Below are 16,956 nucleotides of genomic sequence, written 5' to 3' on the forward strand. Positions count from 1 at the left end.
TTAAAATGTTTATTTCTTTACGTTTCGGATGCAAATCGTGTTTTTAATTTGTGCCTCCGTTGGTTCGAACAGTCTGAATCTGATCCCACCTACAGCTCCACACTTCAGATGTCACAGTTTTACTGATTCCTCCGGAACACCGTCACACCTCGTACAAACACACACACACACACTACATAGAAAATACGCATTGTTCATGCAGACACACACACACACACACACACACACACACACAAGAAACAAACCACATGGTAATCCTCTCAAAAAACACAAAGGACCTGAAGAGAATCACACAAACTGCTTCAGGTGAAAGTTGGCCGACGACACCGATGGAGAGTCATGCACCCCTGTGATCATCTGGTCCGTCTTGACCATCCCGTTGTAAACTTCAAACAGGCGAGTACGATCTGTAAACATTGTGTACGAGGAGCGAAGAGATAAACTAATACGGAACAAGTCAGGACTGTAGTTGTGTGTCTAACGGCCGTGTTGTTGCACTGGTGTGTATTCCAAAGTAACACGCTCGGATATGCAGGAACACGTTTTAGCCGGTTTAGATATGAGAGATAATCGTCAGGCAGAATGAATCGATTGGGTTTTAAAAAGTGTTAAAAGATGAAATCCCACGGCCCCGGAACATCTGTGAAGACCTTAAAACAACTCAGAGTTTACAGAACTGTTGAAACTTTATCTTTTAAATCAGGGGTGTCAAACTCGTTTTAGTTCAAGAGCCACATCCAGTCCAGTTCCTTCCCGAGTCGACCAGACCGGAAGAATAATAACCTTTAAATTTAAACTTTAAAGCAGTCATATTCTGTAAAATCCACTTCATAAAAGGTTTTCCAACAGTACTAATCGTCTCCATACCGGGAAAGTAAGTCTGTCGCTCCAACCAGCCAATCAGGAATCAAACCCTATATAGTGTCATCGGGGGTTTAGCCAATCCCAATCAAGGTAGGCCCTCCCTTTGACTCCTCCCACAATTAGGCAGCTCTGCTCTGGCACATGGCACCACGAGAGGAAGTACTTCCTCCTCTTCCCAAGATGGGCATGTGTGGGCGGAGCCAGTCCAGCTCACACAGACACAGCAGATTCTGAATGTAGCTCCTATGATCCAATATTCAAATGGAGGAAAATCAAGGAGGAGCTAGAAACTTAGAATACTGAAGGTTTCTGGACCGACCAGAACTTTCGCTTTTGACAAGACAACATTCTAGTTTAGTCAGTTTACACTAGAACAGCACAAACTCTGAAAATGATGTAGTTTCAATGCCTGGCCACTAGTGGACGCTGTTTTTAGTTTCAGTACTGAAAGCAATCACACACAAACACAGCGGAGGACAATGAGCTCTAAACATTAACGCTGGGAGAACATTCTCCTGGACAGACCACCAAGTTGGACTGTTATTATGGTGACTGTCAAAATAAAAGCACTAAGTCCCAGGAGAAGATGGACTGGGAGTCATGACACCACGGAGGAAACTTTGTTCCGATTGTCTACTGAGCATGTGCAGAAATAGTAGTTAGTACTAGCTTCAGAAAAGTTGTCCTTGTTTCCATGGAGACGGAGCCGTTTTTAACAAGTTGCGTTTTCAGTGACTGAGCTCCGTTGTTGTGTAAACAGAGTCGCGACACGCAACAAAACTTCCCATTTTCACTTAAAATTGTTGCCTAAATTATAGTGAAATATTAAATAAAACACTGCTTTTGGAGGCTCATGATGTTTGTGTCTGCCACTTTAAGAAAAATTAATTAATGTTTTCTTTGAAATTCTCACAACTTTGCCAGATGGGGGGCCTCATGCGTGCCGGTTATGTTTGACACCCCTGCATTATGAGACAGTAACGACCGATGGAATCCATCGACAATAAATCATCACGTCACTGCTGAATCCGTTTCCTTTGAGGTGTTTCAGCTTCGGCCCTTTGGGATCCACCAGCTTGTAGTTTTCACCCTCGTTTCATCTCTAATCCCCTCTCGGAAATTAAAAGCAGATTTCCCCCGCCGCCGACGCTCTCTGCCGGCCGCCGCACGCTTCAGAAATGTTAAACTGACTGCAGTGACGAGACGCAGGGACCACAAATCATCCAGGGTTGCATAATTTCAGGACGTGGAAGACGTCAGTCAGTGCAACAAAGTTCAGCGCCGAGCAGGAAACTGCTGCGGGTCATGCAGGTAAGTTCCTGGTGGAGCTCAGCGTGAGTATTTAGTATTTAGAGTCGTCAAAAAGATCCGGCGTGCAAAAGTAACGCAGGCGGAGTACAACGGAAGTCAGGAAATCTGCCGTAAAAACATAAAGCAAACGGAGAAAACAACCGAGACTTTCAGGGACTCACCCAACGGTTCAGCCATTTTGTTCTAATGACAAATGATCCGATGCATGAAACCACAACAGACGTTTTTTTTTCTTTTATAATCAAAACCATCGGAGTTCCAACGCCGAAGTGTCCCGACTCTCACTTCTTAACGACTCCGTTAAACCTCACATCTTCGGTGGACGTTTGTTTTGTCTTCGTGTTGGGATTGGCCGCTAAGGGCCCGAGCTGGGTGTGGAGGGAGGCTCGTGTGAGGGAAGCGATCAGGTCAAAGGTCAAAGGTCAAAGCATGCAGTAAGTAGAAAGAAAGTGTCCCGGCCGTTCTGCGAGTTTCTGTTTCCTCCTCAGTGTTGAACGGAACCATAAGGCACTTCCTCTTTGACACGCCGTTCCGTTCCGTCCGCACTTCCCCTCCTGCGCTGGTCGCCCAGGTCCGTGAAGCGGTACAGCAGGGCGGGCTCGTCCCTGAAGCTGTGCCGCCCCCCCACGGGTCGGATGACCCCACCCCTCTGTAGACGGGAGCCGTACGTCAGGGCGTCGTCCGTCCCGGAGCAGAGGCCGCGCTCCAGCAGCCAGTCCACCAGGGCGCTGCCTCTAAACGCGCTCTCACTCCGGGGGGGGGCGGGAGGGAGGCCATGCTGGTGGGGGGGAGGAGGGTCAGCGGGGTGGGGCCCGTCGGCGGGGGGGGGCGCGTTGTGCTCCGAGGGAGAATCCTGGTCCGTGTGCAGCCGACGAGGAGGGGGACATCCCAAAGCTCCGCCCCCTGCCTCCACCTCTCCGTCAGACCTGTCGCTATCAGAGGAAGGATTCACCGGTCGGAGCGTGCACACTTTCCCCTGAGCCACTAGGGGGCGACATCCAGGAGCAAAATGCGCACGTCGAGGAAAGCAAAAGGGGGGAAAGGAGAGGGGGAAGCAAGAGGCAGATTAATAAAGAGGAGAAAATAGAAAGGAACTGAAAGAAGAGAAGCAAAGAAAAACACTCAAACTTTTGAATTGTTTTAAGAAAAGCTGAATGTCTTCACAATAAGTTCCATGCGCAGCTTATTGGTCGATCGCGTGAAAGAGAACAACGGTAGCAAAGCGGGAAAACAAGCAGAATTCAGGTTGGAAGAAAAGTTATCAACCAAACTGAAAAGAAAAGCTCCACCTTCATCTGAAGTGATTTGGGACTTGAAAATTCAACATCGTACGGAAACACAGAAATAAACATGTCATGCTGGAAAGATTTAGAATTTCCTTTGAGGAAGAATGAAGTTTAAATATTCAGCTGATGAAAGTGAATCTGGTGATATTACTTTTTTATTCTGTATATATTGGTACATATCTCAGTGTTTGAGTATATTGAATCCTAGTAGTCTCTAGTAGTGTCAGTGAATTGGCCACACCCCCTGGTACCTGCTGAGTAAGCACGGCCGCTGCAGTTTGTTATTTGTGCCACTAATTGATTCTCCAACAGGTGAAGCTGCAGCACAAACCTTTTGGTGGCTTTTAAAGTCTCCTGGACTTCATACATTCTGCACAAGAGCTTTAATTATTCTGTGGAGCAGAAACCGAAAAGACTTTTTGCAACTCTCAGGTGATGACGAGTCGGTTTGATTTTGATCACATCAAGTCATTTGGTGGCACTGAAGTGGCGACATGTTCGACTCCTGACTCCCTCTCTAGAGTCTCTGTTCCAGAGTTTCTGGATCTTCGTGCTGCGTCCAACAGAGTTGGTGAAAAACGGTTTGAATCTCTGGCACCGCGTCAAATCGGTTTAAATCCTACTTACAAGATCATGACGATTCTGTGTCAACAGGTAATTATGAATCTGAGTGTATGAAAATCACTCTTGGGGTTCCTCAAGGCTCTATCCTTGGGCCCCTTTTGTTTAACATCTCCACGCTCCGGCGGGCTCAGATCATGAACATCACCACGTCTCCAATCAGAATGATGCAGAACACACACGAGTCGACATATCAGACCACAGAGCAGGAATGAAAACAACGTGCTGATGCCTCGGAACTTTACACGGCTGAACCCAGAGCGACACGGAGGTGGTTGTTCTTCGCCCCAAAAGGAGAAAAGTTAGAGGACAGCGCTCATCCCGACTCCAGGAATCCCCCGCTGCTGTGCTCGTACCTGCGAGTGTGCACGATGTCCTGTACACACTGGTCTTTGTGGTAGCGGACGAACTGCGTGCAGGTGAGCCGGACGTCCTCGGGTCCGGCGGAGGGGCTCAGGTCCTCGCCGTGGCGGCCCTGCAGCAGACCCAGCAACCTGCAGGGGGCAGAGCGGTTTAGTCCTCAGCTCAGTTCTCAGCTCCCGTCAGATCCGACGGAGGCGTGACGTCGCGGCTCACCTCTTCTTGAAGGGGGAGATGACGAGGTGGCGGTCCAGGCCGAAAACCCCGAAGGACAAGAAACCCTGGGACACGGACAGAAACGGTTAGAAATTCAAAGGTACTGGGGACACAGCGATACCGATACGAGTATGGAGTACTCGTACTCAGAAAAAGCTCGCCGGTACAAACTCGAGAGTATCAGGGAACGTCATGCGTCAACGTCGCCTGCAGATACGCGAGAGAGCACGAGCAATGTGTGTGTGTGGGGGGGGGACACAACTCCCAAACTCCATCTCCATGGCAACAAGGGAAAACACAACTTTCCTGAAGCGCTGCTACTGGTCATGCTCACCACGGCCGTAGTGACTAGTAGTTCTGCACGTGCTCAGTAGAGCCAATCAGAACAAAGTTTCCTCCGTGTTGTCATGACTCCCAGTCTATGTTCTCCTGGACTTCGTGCTTTTATTTTGATAGTCCCCGCAATAACAATCCTACTTGGTGGTGTGTCCACTAGAATGTGTGTGTTCTCCCAGTGTTAATGCTCAGAGCTCATTGTTCTCTGCTGCATGTGTGTGTGTGTGGTTTCATTACACAAACAAACAGCACCACCTTGTGGCCTGGCATGCGAACTTCACCGCTTTCAGCATTTCTACCGTTGCCGTGGAAACGGACATTGCTTTCAAAAACATTGCAAAGTTTTCACTCGAAACATCGTCGTGCAAACGAGTCCGGAGAAAACGGTTCGGCTGATCTGGAGGACGTGCGGCGGTACCTGTCCGTAGTTCGCCACGGCACAGAAGAACTGCAGCTCCAGGTAAAGTCTCCCCGGATCTTTGTTGAAGAGCCACCACAGACAGCTGGACAGGTTCTGGAGGACAGAGACGACACGCATCAATCACACGACAGAGTCGTCACCCTTCATCCGACAGTCGACATCAGAAATATCAAACACAGAGGTGGTGAGAACAGTGAAGCTCTTAAGGCCTCTTCATCCTCCATAAGAACAAGACGAAAGTTCGCCAGTGCGGGGTCCTGCCGAACAAAATGACGTCATTTCCTTCGGTCAGCTCCCTCTGGCCGAAGACATTTGTTTCGGCTGTGCCAACCAGCCCGGCCGAACTATATGGGTGCCGCACTGCCGAAACTTCTGCACTGCGCATGCGTGTTCCAGTCCGCTCATGACTATCAGTCATATTTTAATCATATTTAGCTTGTAACATCGCTACTGTACGAGCGCCGCAGCTCGTCAAAATGTCCAGGCTTTTACATGATGCACCTGAACGCATCACGGATAGCTGTCATCTCCTGTAGTTAAAACCGGACCAACATGGCGCTCGGACAAAAACTCTCTTACATTACTGAAAAAGTTCAGAGAAATGTGTTTCTGAAAGCACTGGAGGCGAGAAATAAACTGTTCAGTTGAAAAGTTTAAACGCCGCTTCACAGACGTGTGGCTGCTGCGAGGGGGCGTGGCCCGCGAGTTCGGCAGCTACTTATCGGAGTATGAACTGTCCTGCCGAAAAAGCTTTTTTTTTCAGCTGCTGGCTGACGTCACTGCCGAATTTTCTTCTTGTTCTTATGGGTTCAAAAGGGAGGATGCAGGGGCCTTTACTGTCTCCGATAGAATCCAAGTGCTTCTACATAAATACGGGCGCGTCTCCCAAAATTAGAATACAATGAAAACCTTTCACATATTTTAGATTAGAAAAGAAACAGAAAAATGTCAAGCTTTTTTTTGTATTATACTTTCAAATATTTGCTAAGTCATGAAAATACAAAGTATTATTGAGCAATATTCTCTTTTTTTGGCTGGTTTTTTGGTTTCATTTGTTTTAATACTCTTTTTTTGGTGGGGAGGTCCATTATATATTACACATTACACACTGTTCCTTGTTTTGTTATTGTTTCTTTGGGGGGGGAAATAAAGTGTTAAAAATACCCCCCCCCCAAAAAAAAAGGCATTATTGTTAAATACTGTATTTGAACATGTTCATTGGTGACAGTGACCTTGGGTGTCCTCACAGGTTGCTGATCAATAACATTTATTATTATTATAAGTGTGGGAGTTTTGAGCTTTGAGTACCGCGAGCAGGCTGACGATGAGCAGCAGACACAGCAGGACGTATCGGACCGTGTGGTTCTCCTCGGAGGCCGGCGGGCCGGGCGGGGGCAGATTCAGGGGCTGCTCTGAGGAGGAGGAACTCTGCAGCTGCCCTTCAGACGGCGCCCCACTGTGGCCTGGACGGGAAACACAGAGAGGAAATCCTCCAGTACAAACATTCTCATGCTGGTTACACCTTCATAATTTAAAACGCATATTTTTAAACTCTAATTGTAATAGGTATAGCTTCTGGGTAAAACAAAAAAAAGGATAATTTGAAACTTTTTGAGCTACTCGAGTGAAAATTTGAGCAAAATAAAACAAAGCCAGCAACATTTCAACATATGATTGTATTAAATGTTTGATTTAATCGGTCCTGAAAGTAGAACTCCACATATTAATGTGATTGTTTGTCACCTGCACTGTTTCTGTGCTCCCTCTGCGTGCTGGCCATGATGTCGGGGATCGTCTGGAGAGGAGAGAAGCCGTGGAGGTCTGCACAGCGGCACGGCAAAAACCATCAGCAAAATAACTGTTGAACTGATGACGACTGAAAGGTCACACACAGAGGAATTCAAACCTATCACATCACCCGAGTTGATGCTGCAGGAAGGGGAGTTTGCCATCTCTGGTTGCTGCTGCTGTTGTGGCTCCTCCAGGCCAGCAGGGGGCCTCGGCTCCTCGCCGACGCCCGTCACAGCCGCTCTGCTCAGAGCCTGGTAGCCGCTCTGATCCACTTCCCCTTGACTCAGACCCATCAGGGAGATGGCGCCGAGCACCAGGCTGACTGCCAACACCACCGCGCTGCTGATTATCTGCAGGATGAAGTCGAATTCAATACAAATTCTTAATAAAGCCACAATTAACACACATTCTGTGATGTTGAGGTGTAGTTTCCAACCTGCATTCTGCCATAGAAGAAGGCTGAATCCATCGTGTCAGTCCTCTCCCCGGATATCAGCAGGCCTCCCACCATCAGGAAGGGAACTCTGCACACAAAAACACACAAACACCTCAACTATCTCACCAATATACTCACAAAGTAAGTGTCAGAGTAAACCTCAAACTGTTTCATATATCCATTATTGGATTGTTGCATACATTAACTTGTATGTAACTATTAAAACGTACCCGTGCATGTCTACAAGGCTTTGTAAATGTCTCGGTTTTCCACTCCGACTCAGAATTTGATCGATTTTACGAGTAATCTGTCGCGACTCTTGCGCTGAAACAGATATGTCTCCAAGCCAGGGCTTTCTTTGGCCTGGGCGTGAACTGGCAGGCTCACTCTCATACAGTCAGGTCTGCATGTATCTCCTGAGAGATAATTAGAAGCATTGTGCTCCAAGAGTTCAAACGTGATCTTAAAGGCTCCCTGTTGTGAATTATGTCCTGCAAGTCTGATTTCAGGGTGATGAAAACCCAGGTTTAAGGGAAAAATCCACGTGAGACATTTAGAGCTCCTTTTAGGCACACACATGTTCATTTTGCAACAGTATACGCTCCATACAGTTTCTGAAAAGGAGCTTTATTCTTTCATAGAGAAAAAAATTGCCTTTTGCTTCTTCTGAGGCAAGCGGACTTACCCCCAACCCAAAATCAAGAAGACTTCAGCTCTGAGTCTCAGCAGGTCGTCTCTGTTGGTCAGAGCCAGGCACAGAGGGATTAGACCTGAGAAAACAGAGGAAAACACACACAAGCATGTGTCAATACAAAATAATGTATTTCAGAGAGTTTAAAAAATAAATTTAATCATTTAAATCTGTTTGGAAGGCTGATGCCTTCACCCAGCATGTTTTAACATTTATAGAATTCAGTTTGTTTTAAGTAGGAACGGACTGATACTAGCATCGGGTACTCGTACTACGTATTAAGTGACGTCCATGGTTTAGAAATTAAAATGGAATATTAATGAGAAAAACAAGTGTGTTAAAACGGACCAATTCTCTCAAACTAACTGTGTCAAAGAATCATCGGGTCAGTAAGAGAAGGCTCATCCTCCCACAAACTGGAAACCTCTGAAGTGATCCCCTCACCAGTCCAGATGTAGGTGCTGTACAGGGAGCCATACAGGACGGTGAACGACAGAGTTTTGGCCAGCAGGTTAGCGGCAACGTTCCACGAGATCATCCCGACGCACACCAAGAGCTGCGGAAGGGGAAAGTCGACCATCAGTCATCAATAAAGGGAACAGAGTCGGAAGCTGCCCGGGGTGGATTCACACCGACCTGAGCGATGAAGAGATTTAAGACAAAGATGTGAGGAAGACCGCTGCACTTTCTGCCAAGTATCATCACTGCGATGGTCCACACCTGAGAGGGCAGACAACGGGTCAGGTTACCTGTATTACTAATAGTGACACAATAATAATAATACTTAATGAAGAAATCGGAACTGAATTCCTTGTCTGTTGCTGAGACTGACTGACCAGAGCCACCAGGCTGATGATGCTGATGTTGAAGCTGACGTGTTCGAGCTCGGTCAGCAGGGGCGTCGGGTCCATCTGAGGGATGGTCAGCAGCCAAGCCGACACGTACATGATGGGTGCAGACAGCAGCGTGCTGATCACCATCCCTGCCGTTACCTACACGCCACAAACGCACAGAAAACACACGCCGCCGCCGTCTTGTTCAATGTGAAAGATTTATTTATTGATCCGTCCTTTCAAGTTCCACTAGATAGAGACGCACGTCTGAGGAACACAGCAAGAATCATTTTCTAATCATCAGACATAACTAGAGTGTGCTTGCCGCTCGCTGCCGACTAGTATCCCTCCATACTGCCAGTACTAATGAAGTACAAAAAGCAAAAGCTCTGTGATTGTGTACCAGTGTGTCTGAGGGGAAGAGATGATAAGACGTACGTGTAATAAACTTACTTAATAAAGTAACAGTGAAAACGCTTCAAGAAAGTTAAAAAGCATCAAAAAAAGTACAAGTAATGGTTAAAAACTATTAATAAAGTACAAGTAATGGTTAAAAACTATCAATAAAGTACAAGTAATAGTTAAAAAGTATCAATTAAATGTCTGTAACTGTTAAAATGGATCAATATAGTACTACTAATAGTACAACAATATCCATAAAGTAACAGGAAACATCAATAAAGTACAGGGAAATACCAATAAAGTATCAGTAATAGCTTAAAAGTAACAATAAAATACTAGTAATACTTACAAAGTATCAATAAAGTCCAAGTAAGTATTAAAAAGTAACATTTAACTGCAATTAATATAAAAAACTATCAATAAAGTACCAGTAATAGTTCAAAAGCATCAATGAAGTAGCAGTAATGGTTTAAAACTATGAATAAAGTCCCAGTAGTGGTTAAAAAGTATAAATAAAGTACAAGTAATAGTTAAAAGTATCACTAAAGTCGCAGTAATAGTGAGAAAGCATTAATAAAGAAACAGTTCAGTATCAGTAGAGTACACAGAGGAAGTGAAGGAGTACAAACAAACAGTTTGTAACGGCCACTCACCACCTCCAGCTCCAGGCCGTAGTGCGTGGCGTAGATGGCCACGCTGGGCGCCGTGGGGAAGACTCCGTACAGGAAGGCGAAGTTGGACAGACTGGTGTGGTTTGCGTTGGTGCTGTTCACGCCCACGTCCAGGACGTTCACCATGGTTTTACACACCACCGGCATCAGCAGTCTGCAGGGAGACAAAACATGTCCGCCGTGAACGTCCGGGTTTTCTCAAACGGCAGAAACGAACTTCGCAAGGCGGATCGGCGTCGTTCCGCTCACAGTTTGGCTGTGATGAGGAGAATCAAGGCCACGCCGGTGTCTCGGGTCAGCTTTCCCATTTGTCCCACCTGACGGAGAAGGAGACAGCTGATCAGGTCCTCCGCTGTTACAAGCTACGTGAAGGAAGACGGATGAAGACAAAGCAAGCGGGACGGTGAGGCACCGTTCACACGTTGAGAACCATGTAGTTTTCACGCCGGGCCACTAGTGGGTGCTGGTGTTTGTTACCTTCGCCAACCAAAGTTGGGCGACCGACGAAGTTCTCCTAAAAGGAGGTGCTCGTCTGCGGGTGTTCATTTGATAGTGTTATGTATGTATTTCACCATCCTTTCATAAAAACTACTCACCCAAATTGCGCGAAATCTTCAGGGATGATTTGTCGTCATTCTGGGACGTTAACGACGAACCGGTTCTGAGTAAATTCTAATAAACTGTGAACAAATCCCATCAAACGAATACAAGAATGCCTCGCAGCCTCTCCGTAACCTGGTTGCTGAGCTGTTCTTCTGCATGTGTGTATTTATTTATTGGTTTGGTGACTGTCAAAATAAAGTACCAAGTTGGATTGTTATGACGGTGACTGTCAAAATAAAAGCACCAAGTCCAAGGAGAACATGGACTGGGAGTCATGACACGGCAGAGGAAACTGTGTTCTGATTGGCTCTACTGAGCATGTGCAGAGAAACGATTTACAACGGAGCAGCAGCAGCGTTTCCAGAGAGTTGCGTCTTCAGTGGCTCCGCCCTGCGTTGTCGTGGAAACGGGCGTCGAGACTCACCATGGTGAGGCCGAGGTAAAACAAGGCGGTGCCTCCAAAAGAGTTGGCCAGACCGTCGATGAACTCCGACAGCACGCCGGGGATCTGCTGGTCCAAGACGAAGTGCGAGATGATTCCCACAATCACCATGAAGACGATGGGGTTCTTCATCACCTGCAGCAGGAGGAAGAGGAGGAGGAGGAGGAGGAGGAGGAGGAGGAGGAGGAGGAGGAGGAAAGCAGTGAGTCTCCTTAAAGGTTGCAAGGAGCAAAGAGAACGCGGCGGGTGTTGTTCGAGGACCTGTAGGACTACGACTCCCAGGATGCCGAGGGTGCTGCGCTGCACATGGCCCCGGTCCTTCCACTTCTGCACCTCACACAGGGCGAAGCCGATGGGGTTGAGCAGCATGAGGGAGACCGGAGCCACCAGGTAGACGTACTGGAGGTATTCTGGATACGTGTTCCTGTACAGAGCGTCCACTGGACAAGACAAGACGGAGGAACTCTGAGTCCCAAAACTACTTTCGTCCTCTAAACTGGAGGAGTCGTCATGGTTACTCACTTATGGTTTTCACACTTTAATTTGCTTTTATGTTTCTGTGATCTAGTCTTTATGTTTTACGCTCTTATTTTCTAAGGTGACCTGAAAGGCCCATCTCATCTGTAGTGGGTTTATTGAGTGTTTCTACTTTCATCGTTTTGAGGATTTTTTAGAAGGATATTATTGTTAAACTTTGTTTGTTCATGTCATATTTGAACTAAACGATCTCAATCAGCTGCTTGTTTCTGGATCTTCTTTTGGATTTCATGTCATCTGAATTTTAACCTTATTTCGAAAAATAAAAGAACTGACTCTGGAGCAGAAATATAGAAATTCTTTGGGAGAGAAAAATCCCAGCGTCGTATGTGATCGCCCACTTTGGGTTCACGTTATGAGTGTACGGATGTTTTTCTGTGATCTATAAAAGTCTTTGGTCATTCTGAACTGTCTCCATAAAATTTGAAGAATACAATTTAATTAAAATAGCTAATTAAAATAATAATAATTTAAAATAATAATAATAATAATAATAATAATTAATTCAATATTATTATTATAGTTACTTATTTTAAAAAAAATTATGGCAATAATAAAGTTAATTAAAATAAAAACAAGTAATTATTATTATTATTATTATTATTACTACTACTTATAAAGGAGAAATAACACAATAAAATCTAATAAAATTGTCTCCATAAGATTTAAATAAAATTGTTTAAAACAAGAGCAAACTAAAATGATAAAATGAAAAAATATTAATAATACATAATTACAATCAAATACAATCAAATTAAATTAAATTGTCTCCATATGATTAGAATCAAATTATTTAAAATAGCAAACTAAAATTATGGAATTAATAATAATTTTTTATTACTATTAATTAATAATACATAATTACATAAATTTAAATAATGAAATTGTCTAATTTCTTGCTCTCGCTTTTTTCCATATGATCCCCATGAACCAACGCCACAGTGGCCCCTCTGCTTTACGTGTTACAGCTTTATTGAGACGACCAACTCGCTCCCCGTCCCGGTCACTCTCTGGACTCGGCTCTCTGGTATCTTGTCGTGAGGCTGTTCTGACATTGTGGGACAGATCCAGAGATCCAGAGATCCAGAGATCCAGAGATCCAGAGATCCAGAGATCCAGAGATCCAGAGCCGAGTCAGAGGATGCTCTGTACGCCTCCACAAAGTGCCCCAGACCGATGGCTGTACATAAAGACTACCACACTGGTCCTCTGTCATAAACGTACACGTTGTGTACTGTAGACGCCGTGTGCCTGCTTTACCTATCGGGTATCCCAGGGCGAAGTCGTTACTCTGGGTGGCGAAGATGGCGTACAGACCGGCCTTGCTGTACCTGCTCTTTGGAAGAATCACGGCCAGTGTCACCACACACACCACCATGAACACGGCCACCTACAAGTGGGGGGGTGGGGGGGGGGGGGGGGGGGGGGGGGGGGGGGATGGGGTGGGGGGGTCAGTCAGGCTTTTAGTCATTCAAACTACCATCCATCACGTTTCAAGAAAGGTTGTGTTTCCCTCCTGTTTCCACGGAGCATTTTCAAAAAGTGACATTTTCAGTGGCTCCGGGCACCGTTGTCATGGAAACAAACGGCAAAATGCTAGAAATTTTTTTCCCGTTAAAACGTCGTCGTGTAAACGAGGCCTAAATTTTATAAAAAAAGTTTCGTTACGAGTCAGCGAATAACACTGCAAATATAAAAACGAGAAAAGACTCGACAGGGAGTAACAACCAATAAAAACACAATAGTTTTTCATGAAGTAGCTACCGTTGTGTTGTACCACCATCCTGGCACCGCTGAACACTGAATACTGCAAATATTGTGTATATTACTGCTGCTACAACTATGTGTGTTTTCCCCCATCTTCCATGTGTATATCATTATACTCGCGCTGTCCACGCATTCATTTTTTCATCCATTCATACAGCAGCCCCCCTGCAATGGCACTGCGCCCCCTCTAGGGGGCGAGCCCCCGACTTTGGGAACTTCTGGTGTATACGTACATATACATATATCTAATTATCTATTCATATATACATAGTATGTTCCTCTGTGTGTAACTATACAGTCTAACTATCGTGTGCAATGTGGAAGTCCAATCTAATCTCATTTCCAGGCTCAAGGATGCGACAGTGCGGCCGTTTGCCCCGCGGACACGAACCTTAGCGATGAGGATACTCCAGAGGAACACCCACTTCACGTTCTCAAAGTCCAACATCACCATGTTCTTAAAGAGCAGAGCTGGAAGAGCAAACTTGGACACAAAGTTCCCCAGCCCTTTGGCCTGGCTCTCTGTGATGATGTCCGCCCTGCAGGGGGAAGGAAAGAGACGGAAACATGTCTGGAGGAGAAAAAAAAAATCCCAGAAAGAGCAGCCAAACGGAAAAAGAGCGACTCGACCGACTTCGATTCATTCGACCAGAAACGGAAGCATGAATGACATGCTGTTGACTGTATTTCGACTAAACAACAGATTTTAGGCACCATTATAGCTTTATCAATATTAAAGGTGTCAAATAGCATTTAGTTCCGACCCATTTCATCCTGAGCTGTAAAATAGAACCATAAGAACCTTTAGATGGAAACTTCTTGGGGGTGAAGAGTTCACGCGAGTCTCAGCAGAGACGTGCATTTAAATAAAACCTTTTTAATGCAAAATCCAGTGAAATGTCCAGAAAATGTCTCCTGTAGCTGTTGCATTCTGGGTGGGTGTTTTTGTTTTTTTTGTACAAACTCCCCCCTGACAGAGTTCGATAGCAACCAGGTAGTTTGTTTTCGTGGCGGCGTCGCCGACGTCTCAGCTAAGAAAGCAACAGCTCCAGGAGACGGGTTTCTAGGACATTTCACTGGATTTCAAGCAGACGAATAATCTACTTTAAGTAACAACAGCACCCACTAGTGGTCCAATGTGCTAACTACATCATTTCCAGCACTCCTTCCGTTTCTATGTCAACAGAGATCGATTTCCAAAAAAGTGCTGTGTAAACGGGGTTTAAACGCTCGTCTCTCAATCGGAAGGTTGTAGGTTCGATTCTCCATCTCCACACGTCGAAGTTTCCTTGAGCGAGACACTTTCCTTTCCTAAACCCCGTGACGTCGTCCACAGGGTTAAGGAAAAGTGGATAGGAAAGGAGACAGGAGGGGCTATCAGGAACCAGCCGCCTCCATCGCTGTGTGAATGTGATCAACAGTGTGAATGTGATCCAGTGTGAATGTGATCCACAGTGTGAATGTGATCCACGGTGTGAATGTGATCCAGTGTGAATGTGATCCATGGTGTGAATGTGATCCAGTGTGAATGTGATCCATGATGTGAATGTGATCCACAGTGTGAATGTGATCCATGATGTGAATGTGATCCACAGTGTGAATGTGATCCACGGTGTGAATGTGATCCATGGTGTGAATGTGATCAACAGTGTGAATGTGATCCAGTGTGAATGTGATCCATGGTGTGAATGTGATCCATGGTGTGAATGTGATCCAGTGTGAATGTGATCCATGATGTGAATGTGATCCAGTGTGAATGTGATCAACAGTGTGAATGTGATCCAGTGTGAATGTGATCCACGGTGTGAATGTGATCCAGTGTGAATGTGATCCATGATGTGAATGTGATCCAGTGTGAATGTGATCAACAGTGTGAATGTGATCCAGTGTGAATGTGATCCATGGTGTGAATGTGATCCAGTGTGAATGTGATCCATGATGTGAATGTGATCCAGTGTGAATGTGATCAACAGTGTGAATGTGATCCAGTGTGAATGTGATCCACGGTGTGAATGTGATGAACCGTGTGAATGTGATCCAGTGTGAATGTGATCCAGAGTGTGAATGTGATCCACAGTGTGAATGTGATCCAGTGTCAATGTGATCCACAGTGTGACTGTGATCCACAGTGTGAATGTGATCCAGTGTCAATGTGATCCACAGTGTGACTGTGATCCACAGTGTGAATGTGATCCAGTGTGAATGTGATCCACAGTGTGAATCTGATCCAGAGTGAATGTGATCCACGGTGTGAGGCTCTCTGAGTTGCTCAAACCGCGATGTCAGTGGAACCCATTCACAGGGGGGGAGAGTACCAACCACTACCACACTGCTTGACCTCTCCGGTCCCCAGAACTACCAGAGGACGAGGACGAGGACGAGGACGAGCGGCGTGTCCCACCTGCCGGCTATGTAGCCACACAGAATGATGCCGAAGCACTCGAGCAGCGCCGGGAACAGCTTGTCGATGCTCATGTGAGGCCCGGCCGAGGAGCCGGCCAGGGGCCCCTGGGAGATGTTCTTCCCGTGGATCAGCACAAAGCTGCTGAGCGTCTCCATCCTGTCAGAGGTGAGGGCCTGGAGGGGAGGACGGCTCCGGGCTGTGGAGACGGAGACACGTGATTTAAATAGAACAACAACAAACTGAACTGGGAGCTCTTCTAATCAAACGTTCATTCATTGATGCACACCAGAGACGTCGATTTTGCAGTTTGATATCACGAATGAATGATCAGTGGAGCAGTTTGCACATCTTAAATCACATCGATTCACTCCAAAAACAGCCGAATTCTACAATGTTTATAACACTAAAGTGGACAAAATGCCATGACTCGAGGCGCTAACGTCGCTAGCATGAATGCAACTAAATAACGGAGCCCAGGACGCAGTGACCTCGAAATAACACCTCCGGGATGATGCTCATACACAAAACGATTCGTCTGGGAGGTGAATCTGTTGTCTGCGTACCTTAGAGGATCATCTTTATCCGGGAAAAAGCCGATAAACGCTGAGATTTTCTGGCTGTGTTGACGCCGCAGTCTCACAGCTGCACAGCAGCGGCCGCCTTCGAACTTGATTGACAGGTGATTCAGCCAATCAGCGCATCAGATCCTCATCCAACTCGAAACGTGATTGGATAAAAAAAAATAGAAAACAATCTGGACTTGAGATATTTAATAAATTGGAAATATATTTATCTCCTGATGAGGTAAATAGTGATGATCTAATTTTGCAAGCACAATAAAGTACTGCAAGTTCTGTAAATTACAAATTAAATAAATAAATAAATTAAAATAAATTAAAAATAAATTTAAAAATAAATTAAAATAAATTAAAATTAAATTTAAAATTTTTTTTTTAAATAAATT

The 16,956-nt window shown here is 45.6% G+C and overlaps 1 protein-coding gene across 2 annotated transcripts; it reads right to left on the reverse strand.

Annotated features, from left to right (window-relative positions):
• Window position 1: 1 nt before the first annotated feature.
• gpr155b (G protein-coupled receptor 155b) lies at window positions 2-16,656 on the reverse strand. 2 transcript variants are annotated; one of them, XM_080481895.1, is made up of 20 exons: window positions 16,556-16,656; window positions 15,990-16,188; window positions 13,980-14,127; window positions 13,082-13,211; window positions 11,546-11,724; window positions 11,267-11,419; window positions 10,489-10,556; window positions 10,222-10,393; window positions 9,170-9,325; window positions 8,970-9,053; window positions 8,778-8,889; window positions 8,328-8,412; window positions 7,643-7,730; window positions 7,334-7,556; window positions 7,159-7,236; window positions 6,724-6,878; window positions 5,413-5,508; window positions 4,659-4,723; window positions 4,439-4,576; window positions 2-3,107 (listed from the first exon to the last, which is right to left on the reverse strand). In XM_080481895.1, exons 2-20 carry the CDS (start codon window positions 16,145-16,147, stop codon window positions 2,660-2,662), a joined length of 2,736 nt encoding a protein of 911 aa, XP_080338021.1. In that variant the 5' UTR covers window positions 16,148-16,188; window positions 16,556-16,656; the 3' UTR covers window positions 2-2,659. The 2 variants fall into 2 exon arrangements, with proteins under 2 accessions (XP_080338021.1, XP_080338022.1); XM_080481896.1 differs by having other exon boundaries at window positions 2,280-3,159.
• Window positions 16,657-16,956: the final 300 nt, after the last annotated feature.

Source organism: Lipophrys pholis (genome assembly GCF_963383615.2).
Source record: "Lipophrys pholis genome assembly, chromosome: 15".
Lineage (NCBI taxonomy): Eukaryota > Metazoa > Chordata > Actinopteri > Blenniiformes > Blenniidae > Lipophrys > Lipophrys pholis.

Excerpts from the sequence above, each read along its gene's own strand:
- gpr155b (XM_080481895.1), bottom strand. The coding sequence starts at position 16,147 with ATGGAGACGCTCAGCAGCTTTGTGCTGATCCACGGGAAGAACATCTCC. Across the intron at positions 11,725-13,081 it reads CGCCCTGGGATACCCGATAG|TGGACGCTCTGTACAGGAAC; the intron begins GTAAAGCAGGCA and ends TGTCTTGTCCAG. Across the intron at positions 11,420-11,545 it reads TGGGAGTCGTAGTCCTACAG|GTGATGAAGAACCCCATCGT; the intron begins GTCCTCGAACAA and ends CTCCTGCTGCAG.